This window comes from Brugia malayi, assembly GCF_000002995.4.
Source record: "Brugia malayi strain FR3 genome assembly, contig: Bm_v4_ChrX_scaffold_001, whole genome shotgun sequence".
Lineage (NCBI taxonomy): Eukaryota > Metazoa > Nematoda > Chromadorea > Rhabditida > Onchocercidae > Brugia > Brugia malayi.
The window spans coordinates 5,630,735-5,656,141 of NW_025062479.1; the positions used below are offsets into that span (position 1 = coordinate 5,630,735).

Consider the following 25,407-nt stretch of genomic DNA (forward strand, 5'->3'; position numbering starts at 1 on the left):
AATTAAGGTGTAAAATAAGTATTTCGATGTGTTACTTGTACAAAATGAATGTAGAGGAAATACAATATATTAACAAATTTTACTTTCAAACAATTAACTACTGTACCAGAAATGCAGTAAAACACAGGCTTAACATCATTAAGCATGGCGATAAAACAAACAGTGTAACAGATAACAAAATCAGTTCAAATTCAGCCGAACAGGGTTTTTTGATAATTACTACATATTAACGATACAGTAACAAATTCAGCAGTACTTCAAATTTACCGTCTATCTGTTTTCCCAAGTCCACGCTTGCCAGAAAACAAATGCTTCGGACGCTTGACAAAGATATGCCTGTCAGCTTCACCTTTCCTTGCTTCGTATTGTAAATTCCTCTGTTTCTTTCGTCCAACTTTCTTCGTTATCTCTCGTACCTAAATTAAATTTCGTTAACTAATTTAAGCAGAATTCTTCACTAACTTCACCCTACCAACATCAATGTTAGCACCAAGTTCACGAACATATATATGTTAGCCTTATCTTAAAGAAATGAGGTTACATATTTGAGCATCTTTCGCAGTAATGCTGATCTTTAGCTCACCATTATTAAATGCATACAAATTCAAAAAAAGAAAAATCGCTAACTTCATCATTCTTTATACCCCGGATATCACGACTTGGTGGTCGACTAGCAACCAAGCCTGGACTCTTTCCCACCCGTATTTTTTTGATAGTAGGTTCTTTTAGCTGTTCCTTAGCCAAATTTTTCAACTGCGATGGATCAATGTTAGCACCAAGTTCACGAAATTGTTCTTCTAAACATGCCATAGTTCTATCCCGTTTTCTTGCAACAGAACGACTTAAACGTGGCTTCGTGATACTTTTTTTGGCTTGTGAAATCTGCAATTCTAAGATTTAAATAAATCACTTAACGAGTTAAGATTACAGCAATAGTTGAACTAATGTAAAAGACAATACTAAAAACTTTTCATTATACCATTTTTAGCCGACTCTCTTTCTCCATAATTTTTCCGGCATTTTCAAACAATTTCTTCGTTTCATCATCATCCAAGACCAAACCATCATCATAGTACCTAAAACATAACTTTTTATAACTATACCAAAATGCCTCTAACGTTGATAAAAGTTGTGTAAGAGCAAAAATAAATATGAATTCCTTAATAAAATGAAAAAATCTCATACCCAGCTTGAATTTTTGCTTCTTCCTCTTTCCTGATTGACTTTAACATATCTCTAACATCTGATGCAATAAAATCGGAGATATTATGTCCTTCCCATATTTCGGGCACAACATCGTATTTTTCTTCATCATTCTTTAGTAAATAATGCTCTACAAGAAGTAGAAATATAGTTGCATTAATTATATATAAAACAACTTTTTGTCATTTATTCTGAGCTAACATCATAGCCTTGTAACCTACGTAAATTTATCAATATGCAAACTCTGACGATTATCAAAATAGATAAGAAAAAAAAAAAAAAAAGATGCATTAATTGAATGAAAATTTACTTTTTAAATCAAGTATGTATTCGTCCTGCATTTCCAGTTCAATCTGGCGTTCTAATTTTCGTATTTTCCTAAATTTCTCCTCATTAGGATTATTACTGCCAAAAAATTTTTTCGTCACAACTGCTTCCGGTATATGTGGTGCACGTACCTGAAATCCAACAGTGACCGGTGACAGTGAAAATAACAAATTACAAAACCTTTAAATTCTACAAAAAATGGACATACTTTGTCATCCCTCGGAATAGGGTAAGCAACAAAAACACGGCTTAACACACCATCTTCAATTGCTAACTTCCTCGACTGCAGTTTACTTTCAACACGTTGTGTCAAAAGATGATTGCATGCCTAAACGGTAAAACATCATTTTCTTTTCCAAACAGAAATCACATGGCAACTTTTTCTTACGTTTTAAATAATATTTAAAAAATTCGTGCTATGTTTCTGAAGAAGAGAATTTTAAATAACTACTTAAACATAAGCAAAGTGATGCATACGATCTAAACTAAAAACAAACTTTTTTCTGCACCAATATCAACTTTTTGACTAACATTGATTTTTATCATACGCTTGTTTAAGGTCAATAAGTACTTCACAATTGTCATATTTCGATAGATTTATTCGCGCTATTAGAATTCATTCAACCAACTAGCATTAATGTTTCTTTCACTTGATAAAATTTCCTTAAATAGTTTTCGACTCTACTTTAGCGTTGCACAATCTTTATGCTGTAAAATACTTCAATACAATAGAAATGTAACAAAGAAACAAAAAAAAAAAAAATACTGTATTTCTGAAATCCATGACTCCCTTTTGTGTTACTGTGCTAAGTTCAAACATAGATGTAGAATCGTCCTCTAATCTTTTCAGCTGTTCCATTTTCTCCTGCTTTAGTTCATCTCGCCTTACAATATCCACCTTATTTAATCCAATCAATACTGGTTTATTCACAAATAATGGACGAATACTTTCAAATAATGCTACCTGAAAAGCCCATATAGAGTTAACATTTCTAACAAACGTTGCATAAATATTATATCGAATTAGATTTATACCTGTTCTTCAATTGTATGATCACATGTTTCACTTATATCCATGATGAACAAAATTGCAGCACGCAAATGTGCAAGTGCAGTGATTGCTTGCATCTCAATTGTATTACGTTCTTCCAAAGATTGGTCCAAAATACCAGGTGTATCAATAACCTAAAATTACTCAGTTATGATAGTCCAAATATATCTCAGATTACAACTGTAACACATTTTCTTTCAAAACAATACGATTTTTTCTAGTCTTACAAACTTCTATCTTTGAAATTTGAAACTCGTTCAAAAATAATTAGAGACAAATCTTTCGGAAAAACGATCAGTATTAGCACTTGCCTGCCAACGAAGATATTTATAATCAAGATGTCCGACATAAAGAGCTTTAGTGGTAAATGCATAAGGCTGTACTTCAACGTCAGCACGTGTTAACAAATTCATCAATGACGATTTACCGACATTTGGAAAACCACACAATATTAATGTCCTAAAATCCAAGATTAACAATGTAAACTTTTTTTGCACTCCATCGTCGATAATATCTTTTTTTTAATTATAGATTATCGCCAAAAAAAAAAAAAAAAAAAAAAAACTAACTCCCTCGTACCTTGTGTTTGGATCAATTGTTGGCAAACGAGAAAGATGTTGTCGCACCTGTTCCAAATAATCAAAACTTGATTTCTGCCTTTTTAATAGCTTTACCATTCGTCCAAGTGCTGCACGCTTTAACATTTTACAACGATATAACGAGTCGCCATATTTCATTAGACGAACATATTCTCGTGCAATACTGAAACATTTTTCATCTATAATTCATATTTCAGTCATCGTAGATGAGCTCAACTGGAACTTCAACGCGATGATAATAAGAATTGTTAAAAATTACCCATCGATCAAATGACGAGCCATGTTCATTTGTCCTAAAGCAATCTTGTAGTGGTCCTTATCGTATAAAATGTTCATAAGATCGGCATAAAATGGATGAACCTCCTGAAAATATCCCACACTGTTCTGTAAAAATTCGGAAATCGGCATTTTTGTAATTCGCTTCAATTCATACTAATGTAATTTAGCATAGAGATTTATAGCTATGACCAGGATAAAAAACAGGAAGCCAAAGAAGCGATAAGTAAAAATCACCTCCATTTTTGGAAATTCATCAATAATCTGAGTCAATTTATCGTGTAAAACCTGCTGCAAAAATTTAATCTTCCGTGTATAAAATGATCGGATCCGGCTAATTGCAAAGTGACGGCGAATCACGGTCGGTGTTTTTCTTTGTGTTTTGGAAAGAACAATCTCCTTTAAATCCTGAAAAACAAATCTGCGCTTCACAGGATTTCACTTCTGCTAAAATCTTGAGTGTAATCAAAAACTATACAGAACTTTTTTCTTTTCCACATCATACTTAAAATAAATTCGATATTATATCATTTGAATAACTATCAACCTTCAATAACAATTAACTCACTGCAGCGGATGGAACGGCTGTAATCTTTTTGAAGTTGTAAATCGCCGGCATTTGAACCTAAAGTGGAATAAATTAAATAGAAAAAAAAAAGCGCAAAATTACTGATGTCACCTTTATTGCATACCTAATACAAGCTTACTGCAACTATTATTAAGTGATCTAGTTTACCTCATCTGATCGTATAAGAGTAAATCCCCTCCATCGTGATCAAGGGATTACGTATCACCACGACGACTAACTTCCCTAACACCCCAACCGGAACACCTCCATCCTCCCCACGTCCACGTGCCACGTTATGAAACGCTATGAAACCAAACCCATCAGAGTAACACACTACACTATCTGTGGTGATAGGAAAACGAATGTCTCATATACAAAACTTTGATAATACTTGGAAATTGAGGTGGCACAGTAGTGTTTATTGTAAGGCTTGGTTAGAGGCTAATGTTCGATTTTTGGCTAGTGGAACGGAAAATTCTTGAGAAGTTACATGCAGAGACAGATTTTGATCCACAATCTTTAGAATAAACAGGAAAATCTCCTGAAAAGGCGAATTTGTCGAAGTGAACGCAATAAGAGTCGCAGATGAGAGACACTCCTTATCACCCGAAGTATTCCTATAAAGTACCATTCCAAGATGAAGCAAATAAATGATCTCATCTTTTTTCACTTTCCTGCATATATATATATATATATATATATATATATATATAGCGTACGGAAATAAGATTCTCAGGAACAAAAATTGTGTTTGAAGAAATACTTTGTATGTGTAAGTATTACATACTGTATGTGTCTGTTTGTTTATGCTAGCAAATTTTCCGTTTTACCGGTTAATCGAGTTATCTTCTGATCGGTCATGCTGTGCAAGGCTAAATCCCACTGTTGGTAAGATTCTGTTTATTTTGTTGACTTTCATAATCAGGACAATACAGAAAGAATTCAGTAACAGTAAATAGGTTTGCTATTTATTATATAAAGGTTACGATTACTTGATATTTCTTGAATTACTAATTAGACATTAAGATGGCTTTCAAAGATAGTTCGTATAACGTTGCCTTCTTGCAAATATATTGTGTATGTATCCGAAAATGACCTTTTTTTTTCCAATAAATTCCCTGGATAATGATGAATTTTCAGTTGAAAGGTTTTGGGATTCAAAGTACTGAGGAGAACATCAAAACATCCATCATCTGGATAATTTGTGATATACAGAATTCCATTACCATTAGTTCAAGAAGGGAGTCATCGTGACGGGAACGTAGTGATGACAATAATTAAGCTTACACTCAGATGCAGACATAGCAAACAGCTCGAATTTGATTCGACATGACATCTTAGAGGCTGAACCCATCAGCTAAATTAGAATATCCTCGACTTACTTAACTATCGTCACTAGTGTGCGAACATAAACATTTTTCAGATTGCACTCACTTCTGCGGACTAATTTCAGTCGCTTTTCATCATTTTTTCTTGTTTAGAGCACAAGAATCGCTCAAATCTTAGATAGTTCCGAGGAAAAGAAAACTCATTTTTTGCTATCTGGTTATTCAGATTTTTTTTTTCGTTTCAAGTTATTCACAGTCTCATAAAAAACAAAAGAATCTCAAGCAGAAAAGTAATACGAGAAATCTAAAAAAACGGTACCTCCAATGTATTCAAGTGATTCAATAAATATGATTCTAAACCAGTACTAGATGAAGTGAGAGGGTAAAATAAACTGACAGTAAACGCCCGTTCTAAATGATGTACCTTACTGCTGTATCATCACAATCTCAATATAATGATTTTAATCAAATCGCTATTGCTTATAGGAATATAATGTTGCCATTACTACATTATTAGAAAGTCTAGAATGATAGAAAGAAATAGTACGAAGAGAAGGCTACTGGAAGCTTAAGAAGTCAGCTCAACTAAATGATCTTTTAATGTGTTAAATTAACATGATCGAATTATATAATTGGTTTCAGTGTGTTCGCCACTATATCTACCCAAACGTCTCCTTTTGCATAGCAGCCTTTAATTTCCTTCCCCCGTATTTTTCTTTCTTTCTGTGTTTTTCTTTCTGGATGTTTGATTTTCCTCTTCCTCTTCCAGTTTTCAACTCCTTCCACTCCTTGCCGTTGTTTCTTACCATAATACGGTAAATCTAGTATAAATCTAATATGATGTATGTTTCAGTCAAATATTTACTATTAATATATATCTTTTCATTAATTCTTCATCACGACAATAAAATTGGGAATTAAATAGACTTCAGGAAACCAATATTTCTCTATTAACACTATGATCTAATTTTCCTAACAGTTCGAAAATCTTTACGAATTTAAAAAATTTTGAAATGTCCATTAAATTGAAGAGCGATAAAGAACTCTGAAATGGATAGATTTGATTGATTGCAAAAAAAGTACTGACATAAATAATTGTAAGATAGCGCGAACCAATGAAGATTGAAGTTACAAAACCGAATTAAGTAGAGGTAATATATCAGGTAGCCTGAGGCATTTGCAACTAATTGCTTCGACGTTCCATTCACTTAACTGCAATCACAAACTTCTAGTTATCTGTTATGCTCCCATTTGTATTTGCCCATTATTTTTTTCAAAATTCCTTGACTTTTACACAAAATAAATATTCACTTTCAATTCCAAATCCAATTTTAAAAAACAATTATCCGGACCACATATTTGATTGATGAACACATTAATTGCAGCAGATTTACCATTACCGACGCTTAAAAACCATTTTAAATTAGCCCTCTAGGAAAATGACTTGATGACAGATGAACCAGTTCAAAAAAAATTTTTGACGTTTTTTTTCCACGTTCAAAAGCAATTTCATTATGAAAATATTTAGCTATGTATGCCGATTCACTCATTTCTATCTATTGCTCGTCCAATACCACTGTAAAATTTGTTTTTACTTTGCCTGATTCAAATTTACAAAATAAAATGATTGATGAAATTTGCAAAAAAGTTATTATGCAGTTATCATACAATTTATAATTATATTTCCTTAAATTTTAAACTCTCATCTTTATGCTATGTCCCATGAATTTCAGATTTTTCATCTTTTATCTTTTTTCATTTGTTAATAATTTAGTAGTATGAAGGTGAAATTTAAGCATTTATATCTCTTATTAATATCTATAAGCATCTATAAAACCAGCAAAATAGTTATCGTTTAAAGCCAATAATGATCTATTAAGTGATTTGTACAAACTGAGTGATGAATGCACAACATGCCAATTTGTTCCAATTTGAAAGCTATCTGAGAAAGAGCTTTCTATGATAAATAATTATCAACACTAATAAAAAATTTTCTGGGAATGTATCAAAAATATTTGAGTTGCATGAAAAATAGTAGAACTCCTTATAGTTCAAAAAAAAAAAAGAAATCTCGATGCTGCTATAATTTATTAACCAAAAATTTTTGAATTTTTTTAAAGTGAAATCGAGAATTTAAATCTAAAACACTTGTCAACTACTAATGATGTCCACAGAAAACGTTCCTAATAAATAGCTCACACGCAATGACATTTTCTCATTGGTTCATTTGCATTAATATGGAGGATATGAAGTGATATTGACCACTATCTCGATGTCCGAAAACGATTTGTTTGTTGAAGCGCTTTAAGTATGATTGTGTAAATAAACTATAATAATTACAACTACCGATCAATTATGTTGCATTAATTTGTTTTATTTTTCATTTATTATTATGTTCCTTTACTGTAGTAAGAGCTTCAATATGACAAAAATATCTTATGAATATTTCTTTTACGCTACCCAGAAAAAATAGTTGTATAAGATGAAGTGATCATTTATTTTTAGGAATAATAGTGAATAGTTAATTACTCGATAAACTTGTCAAAATCAAATTTATTACGTAAAACAAGTTAGTCAAAATTTGAATCTGGCTAATCTTATCATCAGTGCTTTTGAATAATGTGATGGCTTCTGTCGAACTGATCACAATTATCTCTTCAAGCAATCATAGAAACAATTCGAGTTTGCACAACGATATATCGAAAGAATTCAGATAACAAATAGTTTAAAAAGATGCATAGAAAAACACTTATGTTTTAAGAAATTGATGCCAAATTTTGTTAGATAGCACTATAAAATAACAAATAAATTTTAAATGAATTTGAATTTGGAAATCAAAAACTGAATTCAGTTTCGAAATTTGCTGCTAAATTTGACAACCTTTTCTCATAATCATCCATTATCCAATCCATGGTATGAGTATAATGCATTTGTAATAGCCCCGACGAATGAAATATGAAAGCCACGCCCGGAACTTCAATAAGTCCCACCCGTTAACAATGTGAACAGAGTGGTGACATTTTCTTTCACTTCCTTTCGAGATTAATTCTTGACTTGAAATCTTCTGAGCACAAAATTGACTCGTAGTAATTCGGGAATTCGTTTTCTTCTTTCTATTCGTCCATTTATTCATCTGTTTTCTTAAAATTCTTCCTTTTTGTTTTCTAACATTCCTTTTTTTTTTTTCAGTTGGTAACTTTTCAGATAAAACTACTACCTATTGATTATTGCACATCTAATTTTTGAAATTTGTTGCCCTTTTGCCTAGCTCCCTGAAAGTTTTCTGTAATAAAAAATTGAAGATGCGATTTGGAACTCTATGTGCATATGTTTGTTTGGTTTTTATAAAAGTGGTTCTCCAATCTATTATGGTTCTGGAAAACTGCTACCCCGTTATAATGTTCAACTGTTAACATAATATGTACTGTACTTGTGCAGTCTTATCAGGTATAGAGGGCATGGCTTATTGAAAAAAGCCAATGATAATAATTTCCAGTTAGTTCATGTGAGGAAGAAATCCAAAATTAAAAAAAAAAAAATTTATTTGGAAATTTTTAAAATCAAAGTTAAAAACATTTCATTGTGTGGCATAACCAGTGTTTATATAAAGTACTTTTCAAAAAAGTTTCCAAAAAACTATCGTAACTTAATATACTGTTATTCTCTAATGCTAAACATTGTATAGACTGTAATATTTGCAAATAATCACCAAAAGTTTAAGTTTAAATGAACTTTGAAAAGTATGGCATTTTAGAAAGCTTAAAGTACTGTATTATGAGGCACTCAAGAAAAAAGAGTTTGAACAAAAAGTGAAAGAGCTTAAAAGCCAGATGGTCTGTGCAGTTCTGATCAAAGCATTTTGTAGGGCTGATCTTGTTAAATTAAATGTTGAAAAAAATGTTTTTGTTCTACATTTTGAATGAGTTATAAATTTCTTATTATGACTCGAATTCTATACTAGTATTGGTATTGCTTTTTACACCTGGATACAAGTTAAGTGTAAAAGGCTGATTAAGTCATAGACTGGGAGATTAATCTGAATCGCCTGTTTTAATTGCTTACCAGTGATCTGCTACACTAATGTATTCAATCCTCACGATGCCAAGGTATCAATTAATTACCTGTTACTGCCCCATCATTACTGCTGACACAAGAAGTACTCATTTTTCTTCTTGATCCAGTCAAATTCACTTAAATCCAGTCTTTTTGTTGGTGGTAAAGGTAAAAAATAGCAATACATCACAGCTTCAATTCTTCCCTTTCTAAACAAAATTGGATGCGCATCAATTGCGTTGGTCATCTATTTTTCGGCTTTAACTGATCTTATAATTTTTGTAGTGCCTCCATTTAATCAATTCGCATATTTTTTGGCATTTTTGATCCATTAACATTTCTATAAACTTCAAAAGCATATTTCTTTATAATTGTCAGGAGACCTGAATGAATGAAATTAATTAACCTTCAAAACAGATGTTAAAGAGAAAAATGGTTACAAATATGCAAATTTTATATATTGTCTTGTATTGATCGTCCTGATTTTCCAAATGTTTGAATTTGTAGAAAATTCAGAACGACAAAAATATTGTTGTTTTTTGAAATTGTCTGTCAAAACTACATTTTTTGAGTTTTGGCCTCATAGAATTTGGTGCGCAACTGGAACTGATGGCGGATAATGAGAGTAGCAAGTGCGATGATGAATGCGAAGTTCAGCATTTGATACGTTTCGACCAAAGCAAAATTCATAATACAACAGAAGAAACTGTTAAATCTACCCCAAGTATGTTGCAATGTTATTCAAATTTTAGCTTGAAATCGAAATCATAATGCTTGACAAATTTTCAAGCTAATTAAATACGCTTTATTTTCTTTTATCTATCAGCTGCACAATTTTAGGTGATCATCAGGAAAGAAGCAATAGTCCATTAGAAGGAACGAAAAGAAATCGATGTCGATTTTCGATCTCGGATATATTGAGCGACAAGCATTCAACAAGTCGTACCAACACGTAATTGAAGTGTTTACCTATATCCAAGAATGCGTAAACATGAAAAAAAAAGATTTTCCTATATTTTCTTTTAAAAATTTATTTAACTGTTGACTCGCAAACTTTGTTAATTCTTTATTTGCTATCACATGAAAAATGAAGTTTTTTATTTGGTAAGCATATCCCTTACTGCAGCAAGAGATAGAGAAAGAAAATTCGAGTTAGATAAGAAAATAAAGAAAAATTTTTTACAATAATTCTGAGTCTTTATTTATCGGTAAAATGACCTATCAATTCTCAATTGTAAATTTGAGCTAACTGCTAACACCGCTATTCCAATAGAGTAACACTCAGCCGCATTAACTGGCGAATTCCATATATGTGTGCTCGTTATCGCTTCATCCCAATAATAATAATTATTATAATGACGCATTTTCACTGCATCATTACCACCATTTTGCATATAAGAAATATTCAGCACACATAAATTAGATTATCAGAAAAGTTGAAACTATTTCTTCCTGAAATAGCTTTATGTGTACCTAAGGATATTTTCCGAACGCTATGAAATTTGAGAATACTCAAAATTAATCTTATCATTTCAGCAGTTTCTCAACAGTCTGGAGAATTCCTTTGTATTAGCATAAGATTTGAGTTTTCTTCAATGTGCATCAGTATAGTATCTTCCAGTGAGTGTTTAGCCGGTTTAACTTACCAATGCAATTTAAAATATTTAGGAGAGTAGCCCCAAAAGCCGATATCACAACTCCTACTACGGGAAAGGAAATTGTCTCCATTTCTCTTCCTGCAGTAACGAACATTAATGATGAAGCATCACCATACATCAATTCTCAGTTACCACGATATCTTCATGCCGGTAACTGTGCAACTATAAGTTATTCAAAAATTCAATTTTCTAATGAAACTAACCGTAATTTTAAAGTAATGGACTTCCCTTTTTACAACAAAGATATGTTATATGTATATAGAAAGAAGAGAAACTTAAAATTCAAATAAAAATATATAAAAAATTTAAAGGTGTCTTACAACAGTCAGCACATAATTCATGGCTTCAACCTTGGTTGTCAACAATTCGCTCCTCAATTGCTCAAGAACAGAATTTGGTCCATAGTAATGATAAAAGACAAGTAGAAAGAGTTCATGGAATAAGTAAGTTGCTTTAACCTTTCTCTAAAAATTAAAATTCAACATAGCCGTTATTAAAAATAACTTTCATAATGCTTACAGAAAGAATATTCTAACAGAACCTGTAATAAAAAAAGATTCATATAGTATCTTTTCTCACCTTTTCTATACACTACTATGTTAGAATGAACATCTCATATTACGTTCCTGATTCTTGAGAATTTAAGAATACGGTTAGCAGAAGACCATCATTTTTATCCAATTATTTTAAGACCTTCTTTGAAGTGTATCCTCTTAACCGAGAAGCCGCCACTCCTTCGTTTTCATTCCTTTTTCCATTGCCGCAAGGATGTGATATGGAAACAATGAAAACGGCAGGAAAATATTCAAGTCAGGAGGGAACCAGAACATATTTCGTGTCATGTGAGTACTGAACGAAATAGGTCGGTACTTCACAAAGGACACGGTAACTCTACTCATTCGGATAATTTTTGGGTTGATTTCATTACAACATGATTCCATTCAGGCATTCATAACAAATATCTGGACATATGTAGCAGACAAGTAGAAAAAACATGTGTCAAATACAATGGCAATAATTATAATAGTCAGATTGTTATCTTTTTATCTCTCTCGACTTCTTGTGTTTATGTTTTAGAAGAAATCATATTATTTTTGTAAAACATTAGGCCGACAAATTAACTTCCCGACCCTCTCATGCATTCTTTTTTACTTGTTTTTTACCGTTGTTCATCACCTAATTAATCCAATAGTGTTCCTTTTGTAGTATTCCTTTTAACTCGACAATCACTTTTCTCACCAGATTTTACTAACTTTAAATATTTTTTTTCTTAGGTCAAGTACTATGTATAAAACCTTTTTTCATGAGAAGAAAAATACGTAACATTTTTATCTTGTTTTCTTTTCTCATTTCCTTTCTTAAATTATTTAAAAGTGATAGATCTTTGTTTCTTTCAACTTACAGCTTTCATTGAACCGGTTAGTTTGTATCCTAAGATTTTCATCCATGAATTTAAAATTTAGAAAACGATGCAACTCCTTAAAAGCATATTAAAATTATCCATTTAATTCCAATTCTATTTAGTTTATCCAGTATAAAATCTAATGCTCTACTGTTTTTGGTTTAATAAATCGAGCTCTTAGTCCGCAGTTTTTCAGAATTTTTATTATCACAAAAGATGGAAGTAATTCTAATCGTAATGATAATTAAAATTTTATTTATTAATGGGTTGCTTTCATTGTACGCCCATCACTAATTAGCTTGCCACAATTAATTTGAATATTGTTTCCTTTCTTTTTTTGCTTGGCTGAACACAGTGGGAAGCGGGATTTGTGATCGCTACTGCGATGAGTTTCTCTTCCTTGTTCAGAAGTGAGCCATCCTCGACGACGGATTACTCCCCATAATCAGATAATTACGGGTCAGACGCGTTACTGTAATTCTAAGAAATATTATAAGGCTCAGTAGCCATTGTACGATTGAACTTTCAGTTATTTCCTGTATAATATCTGAAAATGAACTTTCTTCAAACTGTAGGATTCTGTTAATGACACTCAAATTTATGCAAAAAGCTTTCATAATAATCTGGAATAAGACATTAAATCATAGCATCTCAAATGGTGGGAAGTTATCAACAACGTGAAAATGTGTTACACAGATGTGAGCCGTGCTTGTGTTCGTTAGTGATGCGTGTATTGAATTCACTGAGTACTCTTAAATTTATTACCTTCTTAATATACCGCTCTTTTTCCAACATCATACAAATTGTCAATTCATTTCTGACTTTTACACAAAAGGCTTTCATAATTTTCACTTCTCAACCATTTTAAAATATTTATGAGAACTTTGTTCATAGAGATCTGTTGCACATTACTCACGAGAGTACTGTATTCTTTCAAAATTGCATCCTTCGAATTCAAAAAAAAAAATTAATTCTTGAAACAGAATGAATAATGTAACAAATATGAGACATATGACCATTAGAAGATTGATCTATACTCGTAAAAGTAAATCTCTTTAAAAAATCATCTGCATTCGAAAGGTTAACGATTTCATCTGTCCGCAATAATCTAGAAAGAGAAAATTTCATTCTCTATAAAAATTAAGTATGATTTGAGTACTAATAAAGAACAAAACAATGTAGTAAAGAGCTTAGCTTTGATTCACCAATATTTTGAAGAATGAAGCGTTCATGTTCAAAGCATAGATAATTTCTCTTATCCTTGATTCTCTTTATTTTTCATATTGTCTTATTATGCAAATTGAGGTCATTTAAGTTCAAAGTTAATCCTTTGAATAGATTCAAAATGATTCCCCAATTCCGCTTATTGAGTGTCTTTGGACTTCTTAGTCCCTGTAAAGCGGACAGAGCTAAGGATCATCAAAGCGCTGCATTATCGATGCATTTTTCACCCGTATATCATAAGCTTTCAATCATGCATCATAAACTGATATTTCATATATACAGCTCATTAACTACCACGAGCGGAAAGTTAATAATGAAGGTACAAATTAAAGGTGCAAATTTCAGATACAGTTGCAATGGGATCTTTGTCATAAATGTCTTATTATCAAGCAATCCATTTCCATAGATTTTGCTTCTGCTAGAAACATTAATGGAAAGAAAAATAGTTATGAAAATCCAAACTTTCTCGGTCTACTTTTAACTTCTCTTGTCACTTTTCGAATCCATTCTTGAAGTCTCAGTGCTAACTAAGGAGAGAGATTCAAGAGCGAAAGAGATTCTTATTTATCTTTAATCGATTGGGCAGTATGTTACTTACTGCCAATGTTTACATTTATTCCAAATATATTATATGATCAATTTTAGTATCTAGTTCTGCGAAGAATCTCTTCCAGTTAGTATCCGCTTATTCACAGCGAAACAAAGATTTGCAGTATGAAACAGTTCAGGTAATTCCAGATGGCATCAGTGTTAGGAAAAATTTACCAGAAACTCACCTGGTATGTTTATTACCTTTGGATTTGAAAGCACATTTTATACTTCTAAACACCAGCTATGAAGTAAACCAATTTAAAACTTTTATTTAACATTTTTTTTTAGAAAAAATTTGGAAAAATTTTCCAAAAAAAAAAACTTTCAACATAAAATTTTTACTAGACCTTCCTATCCAATGGTTTTTAACATGTTTTATGGTCCTCAAGATCGGCTAGATACAAAAAATTCTTTTGATAAATGTTAAGCATCTGACAGCAGTAAAAACTTGCTAAGGACTGCTAAAAATCTTTTGGAAGTAAAAAACCATAGTTAAAAAACAATTAGTATAGATTTTTTTTACTTCGCAAAACTTAGGATGTTTTCATCTTTCATCCATGCTTCTGCTGATTTTAATTCTTATCTCTGTTTTCCAAAACAGCAATCGAAGGTGATTGATAATTCGAAAACAGTGACCGATCCAGTGAGCGAAGTGGGCAGTGATTGTGATGATGATGATAATGTTGATGATGATGATGATAATGATGACGATGATAATGATGACGATGATGATGATGATGATGATGATGATGATGATGATGGTGCTGGTAATGGTGATGATAATGACGGCGATATTGCAATACGTGCAAGTGACGATGAAAGTACCGTTTTATTATCTGGATCTACCATTCCACGTAAGAAAAAAACTCGAACAGTTTTCAGTCGTCAGCAGGTATCCCGGCTGGAAATGACCTTTGACATGAAACGATATTTGTCCAGCCAAGAACGTGCATATTTGGCCTCAACTCTACATCTTAGCGAAACGCAGGTAACTAAAACCTTAATAATCACTAAAAGTCTCAACAGAAGCTTATGAGATTTAACTACTACAGAAAATTCAAAATTCTCGTTTTTTCTCGTGTCATTATTACTCTTTTTTCCGAAATTTTGAGTGGTATGACTTTTTTTATGGCTTCCGAGTTTCTTAGATTGTTGGGTTTCTTACAACTACAAATGAAGTCACGCTATAATACTTCCCATTATCATCATCGTGATAGTTTTCATTTACACGACTCATTTTTGTTATGTTTTTAAGACTTATTTTCAAAAATCTTCAAAGATAAAGCTGAAAATACCGGGATGCAAACTTTACATATTAAGCGTACAACATCAGTGTATAAACAAGAAAAAAGCTAGCATACTAACTGCTCCACACTTCTCGTCAGTGAGGATTTTTTAATAGGCAGTGATAACAGTGCTTAACAGCAATTATGATAACGATATGTTGCAGGTGAAAATCTGGTTTCAAAATAGACGAAATAAGTGGAAACGTCAAGCAGCAAGTGAAGTCGACAGTTCCAGCGCGATGAATATTCATCGATCACACATTTTCGCTTCAAATATGCACCACATAAGTGATGCATCAGAACGTTTTTCTGGAAATCTTGCAGTTGCAAATAGGTTTTATTAATTTTTTCCTTTTCGAATGATTTCCAGTAGTACCACATCACATATCTTTTTTATTTTTATTTTTTTGCCAATAAATTTATCACTAATACCCAATATCCAGCTTTTCTGAATGCTCAGTGCAATATTATGAAACGTAATATCATGTTTGATTTTGAACTCACTTTTTTTCGGTTGTTCTTTTCTTAAAGTACATCTATAATACAAACTTCAAAAATATTTTAGCATACCCATAACACCCTTGGCAAACATCGCTCCGTCGCTAATACATCCCGCAATCCTATTTCATTCAAATCCTACCGCAACATCAGTATCCACGACATCCGCACCACCACAAGCAATTATCAATTTCAGCAGTGCAGAAAATGTAGCAGCTGCAGCGAAACTATTTTATGGCACTTATGACAGTAGTGGCACCGGCATTACGGGTCACAATGCACTGACGTAAGATGACATTACTCCAAGACAATGATGCGGGTACTGGTTGGTTTTTCCAAGATTCCGGAATTTGTACTGTTTCTCGTCTATTTCATAGCTCTCTCCACAGACAGATCCAAGAAACATTTATATATAACCTTTACATATACTTAACGTCCACCTCTGCTAACCACGTGAGTAAATGGATGCCGACTCATAAAATCTCACTATCGAATAATAATATAGCCCAAATTATTTCCTACAGACTAATCGGTTAATGGAATGTTTTTTGTTTCATTCCTTTAGCGACACCAATGCAGTTTTGGAAAAACTTTCCAGTAGTTTTATGTTTCTGATCCTCTGTTAACATGCATATGTTCATGTGTAAAAATTCCTTTTAATGAAATACGAACAAACAAAACAAAACACCTTAATCTAAAACACTGTGACCATTACTGTCACTTTACTTTCATTGTCATCCATCTAATATAACTGGGTACCGAAGTAAAGCAAAATCATGATGTTCGGCATAAAAACATCACATTACGTAGACGAAAAAAAGTGCGAAAAACAAACACTTCCGTAACAAAAAAACAGATTAAAGACAATGAAAAAGTCTGGAAAAAAAATTGTTTTCAACCAAGGATAACGTAGTAGAACAGAAACACGTTCTATTACATTCTACGTTATAGGTCATTCCACATATTCAATATCTGAATGGATAATAGTCGAATTAACCATATAATCAAGGTAGAGAACTTAATGTCTCTCAGACTAAGTGAATTTTCAGAAACCACTATTTATTACTGATAATGGGATTTACTAGGAAACCACATTCAACTTTTTACTGATTTTGATAATGGTCTTCGTTTTGACTGAAAGACCAAAAGTGCAAATTAAAACCCCTAGGGAAACAAACAAATTAACCAAATACCAACTCATTAAACTAGTCAACAAAAATGCTCTACTTGATAACTGTTATAGACAAAAAGAGTAAGAACAATCACTGGTAAAAGATAGAAGTGAACTGAGTTAAAAAAAGTTGTACTTCTTGTGAAAGCACAGATCTTATTCTTTGCATTTCCTTATCTGCCAATGGCAAGAGCAGAAATGATAAGAGAACGAAGGTTGTGCAGAGTATAAAAGGAACAAGGCGAACTACAATAAACATCTAGCAAAGACTACAAAATCAAGTTAGAGTTGATTGATGAATTAGGAAAAAGTCACGATCTTGCAGCCCAAAGTGGATCATTTACTTTTTCCACCTCACGTTCTGTACTAACTGTGATTGATACACCTTGCATTGTAGCTTCGCCTTCGTACTGCGCTGTCAGCTCAGCCATTGCTTGCTCTTCCCTAAAATTCAAAGAAAAAATTCAATTTCACGAAGAATATTAAAATGAATCGTTTACTTCCACAGAAAGGAAGTAATTTCACACGAGCACAAATTTACTCAGACTGTTTGTACGTCGACGCAAAATTCCACAACTCTTGAGAAAGAAGTGCATTGTCTTTGTTTCACCCTCTTCTCAACTATTATTCAGGTCAATTCTAGAAAGTTCGACATCACATCAGAAAGAGAACTGTTTTAAGAATTCAAAGCGAATGAAATTCTCACATGTTTATATCGGAAAGACGACAGCGCGCTTGTCGCATCGTTTCTAACTGTCGAGCTCGTTCATCTTCCATTATTTGTGCAAATGAATTCCCACAAATCACAGATTCATCCTGAAAAAAGTGCAGAATTTATGGATATGCTCTAGAGATGCATTCTCATATACAATGGGGTTACTTCAGCTTATATAAATCTGCAAATGATGAAAGCAAGGCAATTTTCGAATATTAATGGAGAAGACATGTCAAAATGTTCAATCGTTCTTATCTTCTTCAAAAGCTATGGCAATCAACTCAACAATGAACAATTTAATTAAAAATAATATACCAAATGCCATGAATACGAAATTCTCTGTTGAAGTTCACATGTATTTTCCGATGTGCTAGTTGGTGAAATATGAGGACACTTCTTCTCTTTCTGCTTTATTTTAACAGTTTTTCCTTCTCTCTCAGTCACAGCACCCGAAACAGAAGCAAACGCATATGTTTTACGAGTTCCACTAAAACAGGTAATTTTTAAACTAGAAGTGTCGTTAAAAGTAGATAATTTCAACTCAGGAGTACCATCAAAATAATTTTTAAAGAAAAGCAAAGAATGTTTAAATTCACCGAAGCATATCAGTCTCGCAAAACACTTGAGGAATGTACTTCGATGAAACTGATGCCACCAACTCCTATATTTTTTGATGACAAAATTAACATACGCATGTTTTTTTTCGATTTAATGTTCCTACAAACAATTTTCCAAACTGTAGTTCTAGGCAAGCTAAAGTAAGTCTAGCAAGCCAGCTAAAATATTCGAAAATAAATGAGGTGAAATCTATGTGGGAAAAAATTTTCTCGACAACATAAATATGTTTTAAGCTAACAGTTTAACAATATTAACTTACTTTTCGCAAACTTCATTTGTAGCAATTGCAATCTGTAAATAAATAAATAGATGAATAAATAAACACATTTGTTTCAAAAAGTGACATATCAAAAAATGAAGAGCAATAAAAGATAAATAAGCAAAAACTTGGATATCTGGTAGTGAAGGATATTTTTTCTTAATGTCTATGGGTTTAAAGGCCGTCTTGTTCAAAATATTTGGCATCTGAACGCCGCAGCCATCATTTTTCTCATTGATAGAAGAATCCTGCAATCCACAGCTTTTCACTGCCTCTGTATCGACCGTTCCTGAAAATGAGCAGTCTTGAAACTTGTTTAAATTAAAACTATAGCACTATATAAATAATCAAAATACTACTCCGTGATGATCCCATATGCTTGCGTCGTTTTTTCGGAAGTGAATTAATCTTTATAGTTTTGCAGAAATTTATTAATGACTTCATATCCATCGGTTCTTTCAGAACTGCCATTACATCCACAATGATATTTCTTACAGTTTGTTTTGGAACCACCAGTTTTTTTATCTCTGATTCCTGAAAAACTATTATAGATTGAAATCGAATAAATTTTAAAGAAGGTTGGACTTGTCATTACTGGACATTACATTAGCAAAATTTTCAAAATCGAAGCGATTACAAACATATCCACAGTGTGGGCTATATTCTGCAAAGCATGTGAACGAAAAGCATCTTCAATATATGCAATTTCATCGAGTAACAGTTCATTAACAAATCCATTTTCCAGAAGTGTTGGAAACATTGCTGCGCAAAGTTCACTCAAACTTTGATATAGCTCCATAGATGATAGATAACGAGCTAAAGCAAAAAGGTCTCGCAGATTCGACATTTCAACTGCAAACTTCAATCTTGTCAGCAAAATGTGGAATGGAAATTACACATGAGCGAGTCTGCATTAATTTATCGAATACATTGAAATATATAATTATTCGTTTAAAAATGGGGCACTTTTGAAACCTTTTCATAATAGTAAAATCTGTTCTGAACTTACATGGTGGTCTGAACAGTTCTTTCATGACCGCGTTGAAGAAACTTTTGCATATCAGCTTATCGGCAAATACCAATAATTCCATTAACTGCAATATTGTGAAAGGAAAAAAACTTCATTGAAAAAGATAAAAATTCTATAATTATATGATTATCGTATTGAACCAAACCTTAATTAGGAGTGACATAATTTGAAGTATTCTTTAGCTGAATACACAAAATTTTTTGTTGTTACTGTGAAATCAAGAGACCCAAGGAAAAATATAATCGATGTAGGCCGACATAAAACCATTTTACACCCATTTCAACCATGCAGCATGCATGCCATAATGTCAAATATTATGAAATGCCATTGCTTTTTCAAGTTTCGGTCTTAGTTTGTCACGGTTGCACGGTGACTTAATAATTACAGCGGTTAAAGCCGCTAATAGTTTGTCCCAAGCGAATTAGACGACTAATGAATATACGAACATTCTTTTAGTTCCCACAGATTCCAAACAGATATTAGTCGCTTGCTTTTTCAATCAATGTTTGTCATAGCTTTGTGGCTACAAAATCTTATACTTGCTCACTTCTTGGATGCTCAAATTTGAACGTAAACAGTGATCGCAACAAAAAGATAAGAACATCTCCATTAACTCTGGTTTGCCCGTAATTCGAATTTCATTATTTTGATTCCCTGCCCATCTTTCAAAATACGATGAGCAGACGTCGCTCTCATGTTTGAGCATTTCCCTAAAATGAAAAATCAGGCTATACTTGCGGATTCGTGGAAGTCTAAATTTCTTTAAATCCTAAATATTACTGTGTTAGGCTAAAAATCTTTTTTTACATAGCTCAACTGCAATTGAACTCGCTGAATATTAGCATGAATGCACTGAACCAACAAATTACTTATATATCACAAATGACTTATATATCCTTCTACTCAAATCGATAACTCTAAATTTCAACATTTATGTCTTATATCTATTTGGCGATAATCTTTAGTTTATATGGTATGGAAAAAAAATTAGTTAAGGCTTAATGAAATACGATGAAAATTTACAAAGAAGTTTCATAGCGTCCCAACTCATCACCATTTTCATCCATACATATGATCACAGCTATACTGTCACTTGGAAACTGCAAGAATATTTTATTCAAATTTGTCATTTCAACAATCCTAGACTCTCGCCATGAAAAACCGGATGCATCGGTAACACTACTACTTACATTCACAAGCTTTCTATGAAAGATCTAAAGATTCCATCAGAAGCCTTTATCTCACTTGAAAAATAATAGTGTTTTTTACCCAGTTAAGATCGGTGTTTTAACAGTTATTCTAAAATCACGTCAAAAAATGATAGTATCCACTATTTAAAGAAGTCTGCTAATCACAATCAGCGGAAGATATGCTTACCACAATTCTTGTAGGTACTGCAACGATGATAAGCAATAAACAAATCCGACTTCTTATTTATATCCAGAGAATACAGAAACTTACTTCACCTGTGATTAATTCTTGGAAATAAAAAATCAAAAATATTCCACTAACTTGTACTTGAGACACATTTCCTATACAACGAAGGACTGATCGTGGATCGATTTCCACCAAATTCAATACCATGTTTCTTCCATCTGGTGTTAAAAAAGCACTTTTTGCACTTAAAATCCCACGTAATCGATTAACCTTTACCTTTATTATATGATCAGTAGTATCCCACGACGAATCTACAAAATGCGACTACTTACAGCATTTCCAAAAATCAAACCATTAAAAAAAAAATAGCGTGAAAAGTAAAAATGATACAGAAAGAGAATTCCAGTATGTCCAATTAGTGTTTAGTATACATGTTGTTGGAAACAGTAGATTACTGTACAGTGATAATAGAAACTAAAGCAATCGGTGCCCAGTTCTATTTGAACGATGTTGCGATCAGAACACGTTAAAACAAGGGTTTTCATGCTTCGTCTTTTTAGTTTCATGAAAATTGCTTCAAATTCCTAAGATTAAAACACATACTGTCGTTACTGTTGCAGAAATATGGGTCCAAACAAAGCGTGTAATTTGCCAAGTTTCCTTCGTAAACATCTCCTTTCTCAAAAGCGATAATTCGAATACACAAATTATAAAACCATTGGTTTAGTTTGTGCAAAATGCTAAAGTTGTTAAAACAAATTTTGCTACAAACGAATTTCTTTTTTCAAGTGTTTTCAATATCCATTACGAGAACTTACGTAGTCAACGATGATTATCTGTCCATCTCGAGTAACATCCGCACTTGCCACCTCGATTATGCTTCTTTTCATTAAAGTGCTATAGAAGTATACGGGTCGAATAAGACCATGATATTCTGAATCGAATAAAAATATCCCTGATGTTATCGCATGAGGACGATTTTCGTAGAAATAGTTGAAACCAAAAAATAGAGCACCCTTCAATGTTGACCGATTGAAAGTTCTGATTTATAGTGGAAAATTAAATTCCTAACTATTTTAGATAAGCACGAAAGACGATGAACTTTTTAAGGCATTTAGGGCGGCGAAGTGAAGGCCTGCCAATTAACCAGTTTTAGAATAAGTTCACTGCAAAAAAAAAGTGAAGACTGCAGTATTACAACTTACCAACGCTGGAGTATAACAAATTCCAATGCATCGAGTAATGTGTACGGAACTAGTGATGTAATAGTTTTTACCATCAACTTTGATTGTTATCTAAAAGTAACGGCAAAAAAAGTACTGGATATAAATACAAAACAGAATATAATCGCGGAAGAAATGCTGGTACATCCACTGAAATTCATTTCACCTTCCAAAATTACCTTCGATGTATCCTCCTTAGCGTAGATACGTACCAAAGATGAATCTGTGACCGAAATGGATGATGTTCGGTGTGCGTAATTATTTTCGACATGTTTAAATATGTTTCCTGAATATCTTTTCCATAAGAAACCATTTGACGTCCCAGTAACGTAGAAATCGAACTAGAAATAGTAACACAATCATTCCATCATTTAAAATTTCAACAATTCCTGCACAATGCTTCCATCAAACTTTTTTCTGAATAAAAAAAATGCAAGAAGTATTTACAGAAAACATACATTACTCATGATGATCACAGATAGTGATTCAGCTGTTGAACAGTCAATAATGTAACCAGGATTTTCTTTAAAAGATTTAGCCACTGTTGGAGTTAACACAAGCTGTTTTGTACCCAATCCTAGTTGTCCCTTATTGTTCAGCCCGAATACTATGATCTGAAAAGCATAAGTAGGTTTACATATCGTACCTATGGTCAAAGCAGAAGCAGTTCTAAATGGGATCTTGAGAGCGATAACAAAAACAATCATTATACTTCACCAAAGACTAATAACTCTTGCCTTTTTTGCGAATGCAATTTGATCGCAAAAAAAGAATAAACACGTATTTTGACCAAAATTTAAGTAAATAAATAGATAAATAACAGTAAATAAGTAACGATAGAGTGAACTGTTAACAAATAAACAAAAATCAGAACAGAAAGCTGATTACTAAGACAACCTTTTTACGAGTACATACGACTGAATGTGTCGGTCCAGCACAAACACAAACGATTGTTTCCAAAAATTTTATACCCCGTATTTCTAACTGGTCTTTTTCGTCCCCATGACCCAATTTGCCATATCTTCCTAAACCACACGAATATGCTCGCCCATCAATTAAGTAAATGGTATGATATTTCCCAAAAGAAACCTGGAAAATGATACTAGCTAATAAGCTAGAAATTTTTTCTATCAATACAAAGAGAAATGGTAATTCAATTCATCTTGTTTTCAAACAGGACGACAGTCATTGTTTTGCTTCATTATGATGCAAGATCTGGACAGACTTAATGGCAAAAAGAAAAAAAAACACTGAAAAAGGAATAAGCACCTGTGTAACTTCCTTCCCGAAGCTAGGTTCATCAAAAAACTTCACGGGAACAGGATATTTAGTACATTTTCCATAAACAATACCCAAAGACACATTACTGTTGTCACCACAAGCATAAATTCGTGCTATAAAGAACCGTGAATAAAATCTTTCACGGTAGCATAGTGTGGAATAAGAGATAAATCGAAAATAAAGATGCAGATATTATAAGATCCAGATCGCTTCAGGATTAAGCGATGATTTTGCTATTAGCCTGATAAAATGGCACGCATTTATGTGCTTAAATTCGACAGCTAAAATCTGCAATCGCTTTTTCGGCCTATTTGAAAGCTTCTTCTATGAATATCTCAACGTGCAGCCCTCATCCAAATCAAATTTCCACGTTTTTCTGTGTTAGACAGAAAAGTTACATAAGCAGGGTAATTTCTCGCTTTCCTCGCGCTTCGTAAAACTTTTAAGAAATTCGTATGCATTAAATCCTCCAACGCAGCAGTAAATACTAATATCGACATTGCGATAGAGTATCGCCAATGCGCGCAAATGTCCTTTCATTGCGGCAAACTGTGCGGGCGTTAATCCATCCACAGCCTGTAAACTTTTCATTAAATAATCATAAACGAAACAACTTAGGAAATAGGATTACTTTACCATCGCTTCTTCATAACTGAATACTTCGATCAGAATTTCAAGAAGCTCAGCAGAATCATAGTAAGCAGCCAAATGAAGGCTTGAAGGTAGCCAAAGTGCTTTATCTGTTTTACATATTGCCTGGACACAAACCATAGCAATGGCCCGTACTTGAAGAGCTAGTTCATCAGAAACACAACCAAATTTGCTTAAATCTTCTGAAACATATGTGATTAAGAATGAACTAAAAAATCACAATAAATTTATGCCGAAATTAAGATTTAAATGTTTCCTTAAGCAATCGCTTGCACTATAATGATATTAAGCACTCCAAAAATCACTTACAAATATTACTTAACTAGGTATACTTGATTTTTTTTTGAAATACCAAACATTCCAACTTGATTGGTCAAATTAGTAAATAGAGGAAAATTTTTAGTGTTCCAGATAATAATTATTTCAAATTCAAAACGTAAAAGCAAATCTCACTCCCTATGCCGTACCATCTCCAATCATTAAACATCAAACATGCTGATGTTTTAAACAAGTAAATAAAAAACCTGAAATATGCATTCATGTCCAGAAAAAAGTCCAAATGATACAAAATTAAGTAGCTAAATCTTACCCTGAATGAGCCCATGCAAACATCCTGACATGAACCTGTCGTCAAATCGCAATTTCTAGAATCAGAATGCCTTGATTCAGTTCAGTTATAATTATTTTGACATACTAAATTTAAGCTATTTCCGTTTCTAATAGATGCTATCTTCTATCCCATATATATATAGCTATTTCCCGTTATCTTCATTAAATTATGCTTTAGCTAATTTCTCTTGTAAACACACTTTTTAACAGCGTTTGTTTAGTTGACATCTCCAGTGAAACTAATGAAAGATCAAGATAATAACGGAGCGAGAGCGAAACGACTAAGCTTTAAGATATGTAGGGGAAAAAATACGTGTGCAGATGATTTACTGTGACATACCGGATATTTTCTAGCGATGGTTTTCCATATAGCATCCATCATTAATAAAAACGAGGAATAATTCCTCCC

At 32.7% G+C, this 25,407-nt stretch overlaps 4 protein-coding genes across 4 annotated transcripts; 2 read left to right on the top strand and 2 right to left on the bottom strand.

The window, feature by feature from the left end:
- Window positions 1–263: 263 nt before the first annotated feature.
- Bma-nog-1.1 (Uncharacterized protein) lies at window positions 264–4,075 on the bottom strand (the record flags this gene model as incomplete). The annotated part of the gene is made up of 13 exons (XM_043073734.1): window positions 264–416; window positions 628–882; window positions 980–1,076; window positions 1,186–1,333; window positions 1,514–1,661; window positions 1,739–1,858; window positions 2,297–2,494; window positions 2,566–2,715; window positions 2,893–3,040; window positions 3,161–3,343; window positions 3,440–3,543; window positions 3,694–3,864; window positions 4,025–4,075. The coding sequence occupies 13 exons, from the start codon at window positions 4,073–4,075 to the stop codon at window positions 264–266; spliced, it is 1,926 nt and encodes a 641-aa protein (XP_042929668.1).
- Window positions 4,076–10,014: 5,939 nt separating this feature from the next.
- Window positions 10,015–11,998, top strand: Bm9607 (Uncharacterized protein; the record flags this gene model as incomplete). The annotated part of the gene is made up of 5 exons (XM_043073735.1): window positions 10,015–10,129; window positions 10,246–10,357; window positions 11,074–11,213; window positions 11,375–11,506; window positions 11,874–11,998. The coding sequence occupies 5 exons, from the start codon at window positions 10,015–10,017 to the stop codon at window positions 11,996–11,998; spliced, it is 624 nt and encodes a 207-aa protein (XP_042929669.1).
- A 2,820-nt stretch (window positions 11,999–14,818) lies between these two features.
- Bma-mls-2 (Uncharacterized protein) lies at window positions 14,819–16,354 on the top strand (the record flags this gene model as incomplete). Its single annotated transcript, XM_001899222.1, has 3 exons — window positions 14,819–15,268; window positions 15,731–15,900; window positions 16,132–16,354. The coding sequence occupies 3 exons, from the start codon at window positions 14,819–14,821 to the stop codon at window positions 16,352–16,354; spliced, it is 843 nt and encodes a 280-aa protein (XP_001899257.1).
- Window positions 16,355–17,546: 1,192 nt separating this feature from the next.
- Window positions 17,547–25,009, bottom strand: Bm9608 (Uncharacterized protein; the record flags this gene model as incomplete). The annotated part of the gene is made up of 21 exons (XM_043073736.1): window positions 17,547–17,679; window positions 17,942–18,051; window positions 18,266–18,437; window positions 18,828–18,859; window positions 18,956–19,116; window positions 19,187–19,361; window positions 19,465–19,679; window positions 19,837–19,921; window positions 20,405–20,567; window positions 20,881–20,957; window positions 21,370–21,545; window positions 21,838–21,913; window positions 22,053–22,250; window positions 22,440–22,529; window positions 22,637–22,798; window positions 22,916–23,071; window positions 23,355–23,546; window positions 23,727–23,851; window positions 24,137–24,314; window positions 24,375–24,571; window positions 24,979–25,009. 21 exons carry the CDS (start codon window positions 25,007–25,009, stop codon window positions 17,547–17,549), a joined length of 2,904 nt encoding a protein of 967 aa, XP_042929670.1.
- Window positions 25,010–25,407: the final 398 nt, after the last annotated feature.